The 7060-nt window shown below is 40.4% G+C and overlaps 1 protein-coding gene across 1 annotated transcript; it reads left to right on the top strand.

Moving 5' to 3' along the window:
- Position 1: 1 nt before the first annotated feature.
- On the top strand, positions 2-6021 carry PDE12 (phosphodiesterase 12; the record flags this gene model as incomplete). Its single annotated transcript, XM_026078858.1, has 3 exons — positions 2-628; positions 1776-1854; positions 2779-6021. Coding segments are annotated over 3 exons (1149 nt in total), but the record flags the coding sequence as incomplete, so codon positions are not given.
- Positions 6022-7060: the final 1039 nt, after the last annotated feature.

A 7060-nucleotide genomic window follows, 5' to 3' on the forward strand; every position in this document is an offset into this window, starting at 1 on the left:
GGGCGAGCGCGTCTTCACGCCGGGCAACGCGCTGGTGGGGCTGCGGCTGAAGCTGCGCTGCACGCCCGGCGACGGCGCGCAGCGCTACGGGCCGCCGCGCGAGGTGGAGAGCAGCGGCCCCGTGGAGGCCGGGCCCGGCGCCTGCACCTTCGACGCGCGCCACCTCTACACGCGGCGCGTGTGCGGCGCCGGCCGCCTGCGCGCCGTCTCCTACAACATCCTGGCGGACGCGTACGCGCAGACGGAGTTCTCGCGCACCGTGCTCTACCCCTACTGCGCGCCCTACGCCCTGGAGCTCGACTACCGCCAGAACCTGCTCAAGAAGGAGCTGGCCGGCTACAGCGCCGACCTCGTCTGCCTGCAGGAGGTCGACAGGTCCGCCTTCGCCGAGAGCCTCGCCCCGGCGCTGGACGCCTTCGGCCTCGAGGGGCTCTTCAGGATGAAGGAGAAGCAGCACGAGGGCCTGGCCACCTTCTACCGCCGGGACAAGCTCGGCCTCCTCAGCCGGCACGACGTCGCCTTCAGCGAGGCGCTGCTCTCCGACCCGGCGCAGCGGGAGCTGCGGGAGAAGCTGGCCGAGTTCCCCTTGGTGCGGGAGAAGGTGCTCCAGAGATCCTCCGTGCTGCAGGTGCTGGCTCTGCGCGCGCGCCTCCCGCCACCTCCGGCAAAGGAGCTAGGCGTGCTGAGTGCCAGGCTGCAGGAGGGAGGCAGGAAAACTAGGAACGGTCCGGAGCGGAGGCAGGAGTCAGCGGTGTCGTCTTCTCGGTTGGGGGGTGTAAGCAAATAGGGCAGAAAAGCAACTTGGGGACAGGAAAGAACAAAATGTTGACAGTGAGACTTCACCCAACTCAATCTATGGAATGACATTTAAAAATTGGAGATTAAAAAAAAGCAGCAAAAAAAGGATTTTCTTCATTTTAAGATAAAATAAGCTGCTGAGATGCTGGGTCAGGTGTTGAGTGCTGGTCTGTGGTATTCACTTATCTCACAGTTCCTCAGACTTCTTAGCTGTTCACTACTTATGTGTCTTTCCTGTCTTTCAGAATACATATTTGATAAAACTTAACCTGCCAGTTTTAAACAAGATTAACTTAATTTAATTTGCTTGAATAATGCCACTCTATAAAAGTGACAGTAGGGAAAGAAATAAGGTTGGACGAGTTTGTGAACTTGCTGAGGCCAGCGGGACTGCTTGCGGAGCCAAGCATGCGTAAGCACTTGCAAGATCAGGCCTGTTCCAGGAATTTCAGGGACACTCACTGCTACAAGGTTTCTTACTCATGGGCTGAGTAGGAATAACAAGCTTTCCTTGGTAACTGAGGTCAAGCTCAACATTTAAGCTTAATTTCACAACTATAGGATTCTCCAGTTTGCATGCTAGAAACGGAAATACAGCTCCAATTATGTTGCAGAGGTGGGAGAACAGAAAATAGAAGTAGTTAAGAATAGCAGAGCATTAGCAGCATCTTATGAAAAATTATGGAATGAACTGAAGGAAAATATTTTACTTAACAAGAGACATAGGAGGCAGAAGAGTACTTGTCAAATATCTGGATGTGAGTGCAATTCTGTAGTGGTAATATTGGTAATATATTGGCTGATATCCTGACTTCATATGGAGGAGAAATGGACTCAGCTTCTGAGCTTTTCCATTCATTAGTTATAAGCGTTGGATTCTTTGGACTGAATTGCCGCAAAAGCACAAGCTATTAATACATTTTTTTAAATATATAATCTCATTTAAGACTTACGAAAGATTCCATTTTTTTATACAGGTTTCAGTTCTTCAGTCTGCAACTGATCCTTCCAGGAAGATTTGTGTAGCTAATACTCATCTGTACTGGCATCCAAAAGGTAACTTTGTCACAGTTCTGTATGTAGGATAACTGGGTTCTGTAGGGTTTCTTCCTTCTTTCTGCTGCATCAGAAGTTCAAACGAGAACTTCATTCATTCTTGCTTCATCTTTTGAATAGATTTCTCCCTATTCTTTCCCAGCTATATTCTTTTCTTATGGAACTAAAGACTTTCTGCTTCTTCACTTATCTTGATGGGTCAAAGCAGGCCACTAGACACTTTTTTTTTTTTTTTTTTCCTTTTAGCAAGATCGTTCTAGTTTGCCTGGGAATAGTAGAATATAGCTGAAAGCAAGGCAGTCACGTTGCATGCAATCCACCCAAAGTGTAGACCATAAAATGAAACTTTACTTGCATGTGCTCATGGCTGCTGCATCTCCTTGTATCTGAAGGAGCTATACTGGGAGTACTGCCCAAAGGGAAACCAAATTGGGCTACAGAAGCTTTTGGAAGAGGCTCTCCTCTCCTTCTCTAAATTGGTTTTCTTTTAGTTCCACACCTTTCAGGAACACTATTAGCATGGTTGTCAAGAAGTGAGTGGTGTGCAGTCAATCGACCTTATGCTTTGGGCTGACTGGAGGCCTTAATAATATTGAAATGTGCCCTTAATCTTAAATCATGTAGCTTTTTGATCTTAATCTGAATGTTGCAGGAGAGTTGCCGAAATATGGATGCTTAACGTTCACAGTTCTTGCATTCATGAATCTAATTTAAAACTTAGTCTGCTTCTGTAAAATGTTGATAGTCACGCATCTTAAAGATTTCTTTATTTATGAAAACTATTCTGAAAGATAGTGCAGGGAGGATTTAAAGCCAGATTAGTATTTCAGAGCTATATATGAGATATGCTTAAATGAGTGGTTTTGAAAATTCCTCCAGTGCTACTACAAAGTGTTCTAAGTAATATGTTTTTGTGTTTTTTAGGTGGGAACATCCGTCTCATCCAAATTGCTATAGCCTTGTCTCACATCAAGCATATAGCATGTGATTTGTATCCTAGCATACCAATCATATTCTGTGGAGATTTTAATAGTACACCGTCATCTGGGGCTTACAGTTTTATTAACAGCGGTAGTATTACTGAAGATCATGAAGACTGGGTCTCTAACGGAGAAGAAGAAAGGTGCAATATGACTTTAAGTCATCCTTTCAAACTGCAAAGTGCTTGTGGAGAGCCTGCTTATACAAACTATGTTGGTGGGTTTCATGGATGTCTGGACTACATTTTCATTGACAAAAATGCTCTAGAGGTTGAACAGGTCATTCCATTGCCAAGTCACGAAGAAGTAACAACCCATCAGGCTCTGCCAAGTGTTTCACATCCCTCTGATCATATAGCACTAATATGTGACTTAAAGTGGAAATAGATCAGTATTTGTATGGTGCTTTTGGGGGTTTTCAAACAAGAAATCAATTTACTGTTGGGAAACTGAAGTTGCACCCTGGCTTACATGCTACTAAAGAGGAGAGTTAGAATGATTACTGAAAAGTTCATGTGCTTATTGGTTCTACTGAATATTATCTGACTGTTCAGAATATTTGCATGACAACTCTTCCTTTCCCTTTTTATATACTAAAAGAAAATACAAATATATTTAAGACGGGGAGTTTTGAAAATTGGATTATCATATACCTTTTTTATAGGTGTTTTTAAAGGATTAAAAATTATTTTGTTAAAAAAGATATATGAATCTAATCTGATTTATAAGAGTGTACAAGCTGAACCCTGTTTAATTCAGAACCAAATTCAGAACCTGAAAAGAAGTGGCTTTAGTTGATTCAAAGTCATTGTAACTACTGTCATGACAAGACAAATCTTTTAAATAAGTTCAGGCATATAAGGAGTCCTGTTTACTTATTACTGTGTCTAGATTTTTAGTAAGTGGCATGATCAATCTGCTTGTACCTACTACCTTCTGAAAAGATGCTCTTTAATTATCAGTGAATAGACTTGTTCAACAAAATCAGACACATTACATTCAAGATCGTAATGGATTTGGAAATGTTTTTCTTGCCCACTTAATATACCTTAGGGTAATTTTAGCACTGGTTAAAACTTGATTGCAGATATAAGCTACATTTATTTTGAGCATCTATTCCTGCTGTTGCCTAGTCATTACCAATATAAGACATCCAAAGTTTGGGACAGCTTCCTAACTCTGGATGGGAGGGAGCTTTTTAACAATTTATAATTTCAGTTTAATAATCTCTTTTCAGGTAGGGGGAGGGCAGAATAGTTAATGATGTGATGTGTTAGCTACCCATGCCTAAATCTTTAAAAAGAAACACAAGTGACTTGCAAACCTTTATCAAAGTTGCTCTATTTTGTTCCTCTATGATGTACAAAGAAGGCCTGAATTTTTAATGTTTTTTTTTTTGCTGTATTTATTCCTCCTAGAAATTGTCTAGTCTTTCCTGTTTCATAGAAGATATTTGGATATTGGGATATGTATATTATCCATACCTTCTCTTAATGTGTGGGAAGGGTATGAATCAGTAAAAAGCATCTTTCCCTACATCGTTAGTCCATATGAAACTAATACGGTGTTTGAAAACAAAGTATTGCTAGCTCTTCCTCTTTCACCTAATAAACTTCCCCTTTCAATTCTCTGTCACTGTTGTCACTTGATTTCTTTCCAGTTATTGGTGTCTTTCATGGCAAAACAAGCCCTAAATTACTAGTGCAAAAAATCAAGTTGAATTCCCTGTTGAAGCGTATTGTAGGAGGCAAAAGAAATGCAAGCAGAGCTGTAATGCCTCTGCAGACAAATCAGCTGAGATAGGTATGCTAGTAGGAGAGTTCTCAGTATTTAAACAGAAAAGTGTTAAGGAAGGAGGGGAATAAAAAGGTAACTCAAAACCTCTCTGGTTTTGTAACCGTCCATGAAATAAAGCTAAAAACCAGTGATGTGCTCACAACAGGCTTGAGGTACCTGTATGTAAAATAACACTTCCAAACCTCTGCCTTACATGCTAATGTGGAAATCACAGTCCTGTTTTTAAAATATCTCTGGACAAATCCAGGAGATGTGATTTACAGCCATGTTCAGATAGCCTTAAGACATAATTATATAACTTGCTAACATTAATAATTTGTTTTAGTGTGTGTGTGTGTGTGTGTGTGTGAGATCTCCTGTTGTAGGTCTGCTGTAGGGTTGAGCCTTCTGTACGACTGAGTGCCTTCTGGCGGGAGGACTCTAGCTCTGATACTTCTGAATAAAAGCAGAGCTGGACAGGTATTACCTGTTAAAAGAGCAAGAGTAGCATGCTAGGTCTTGCTCCACGTCTTGAATGCACTACTTGACCGGAGCCCTTCCAACGTGAGCTGATGCCAGCTTTGATGTGTAGCCCACACAGCCTTCTCTGAGGGCAGGACTTAAAGAAATGCTACCGCTGACGGGGAGCTGTTTCCTCAAGAGACGCTGGAAAGGGATCTAAGATAAGTTCTGCAAAAGGAGGATGTTAAGGGATTGCAGGCTAAGGGGAGGGAGGATGGTGGAAGAGGTTTTTTTAGTTTATTGAAGAATTTAACACAAGGATTATTTTCAAATAAAAAGAGACTCGTGGCTATGATTATAGGAAGCACATAACTGGCTTGAACTGTTGTTGTGGGAGGTAACTTTCATTTTCTTCTATTCATTTTTTCTGTTGTGGCATACTGCACTTAGATTGTGAGCTCTGCTGAGCAGGAAGTGGCTGTGAAGATTTTGTGTACTGAGAAATTATAAAGGATTGCATCTTTTGTGTCCCATTAATATACACATGTGAAAATATTTCATGAGAGAGAGGCAGTGCTTGCACCATTCCACTTACTGGTTATAGACTCATTGCACCTTGTGGGTAAAAATAATGTCCTTTGAAAGATTTTGTGATAAACACATTGATATCTAAATTGATTTGGGGTTATTTGCATGAATAGTTGAAAAACTTTAGAACACGCGTCTATAGGATCTCACAGTGACTTCTTAATATGAAATTTAGCACAGTTGAAGTATTGTAATTTTTAGTAAATATGTAAAGCGCTTTCCCCTATCCAGTAATAGCACATGATTTTAAGTTACTAAGGACAGGAAGAGCCTACTGCAGCTGGTAAAAAACACATGGACAGTGGTTTAAAATGAATAACAAATATTGTTGCTTAGCAAGAATAAAGTAATTCAGAAAGTTCTCTTGTTTTTGGAATTAATGATATAATTAAAAAAATACATTGCTGATGTTAAGCAAGTTGTTCTAGGAACAAAGAAACAAGCAGATGTAAGATTACTTCAGAATATATTTTCATATATTTTGTTTTTATCTTTTATAACAATGTTTTATCTACATTCTTACTTTGTTAACAGGTGATTTCATTTTGCGGCCGAGCTTTAGATTAATGGAAAATCTCCTTTTTTGACTCATCCTCAGTGTGTGAGAGATGGACTTTGGGTATTAAGATGATCCAAATAAAGACCTGATCTTTCAGGTTTTGTGAGCAAATCCCTAGATTCCTTGGGATCAGTGGCACAGTGTGGAAATAAGGAATGCATCTTGGCATTGTTTTTTCCAACATAAACTTTACACTGAAGTTTATGGAACTTAGCACAACAGCAGGTCTGTGCACACTCATTCACTGCATCACCCATCTGTTCAGTTAAATTTTGTTGACTATTATGCAAATCTTTTAGATGCTCACTTAATTGGTCCAAACCGCCTATACTGTCATCATCTAGATGTGTATTTTAATGAATGTATAAAGAACATTTACATGCTTTAAAGTACTAGTCTGCAATCCAAAATAGCAGAAGCTGCCCAGCAAAATATATTACAGTTCTTAAGAGGAAACTAATTCTGATCCTAGAGATTTAAAGAGAAGTGTTGAAAAGTGGAAGTAATAAAGCTGCTTTGTTTTTTTATTTTAAATATCCACATCCCAAATTCTGATGTGCTTTCCCCCATTTTTTACTCCAAACATCCAGAAAATTTTGAGCAACACAAGACTAGAAGCCAAATGTCTAACAGATGTACAGTTTTAGTTATGCTGAAGCATCAAAATGGCTTTTAAATAAATCATTGGGTTAATTTTAACTAAAGCAACCTTGCAGTGTCTGGTAATTAAGAGTTAGTGGATCCAAGTACCTGTTGTTATCTACAGCTTAAGACTCATGGATTTTTACCAAAAGCTGGTTCACATTTTCTGTGCTTCCTCTCCTGTTTGCAAATGTGTTAC

The sequence above is a fragment of the Apteryx rowi genome, unplaced genomic scaffold (genome assembly GCF_003343035.1).
Source record: "Apteryx rowi isolate R43461 unplaced genomic scaffold, aptRow1 scaffold_49, whole genome shotgun sequence".
In the NCBI taxonomy this organism is placed as follows: domain Eukaryota; kingdom Metazoa; phylum Chordata; class Aves; order Apterygiformes; family Apterygidae; genus Apteryx; species Apteryx rowi.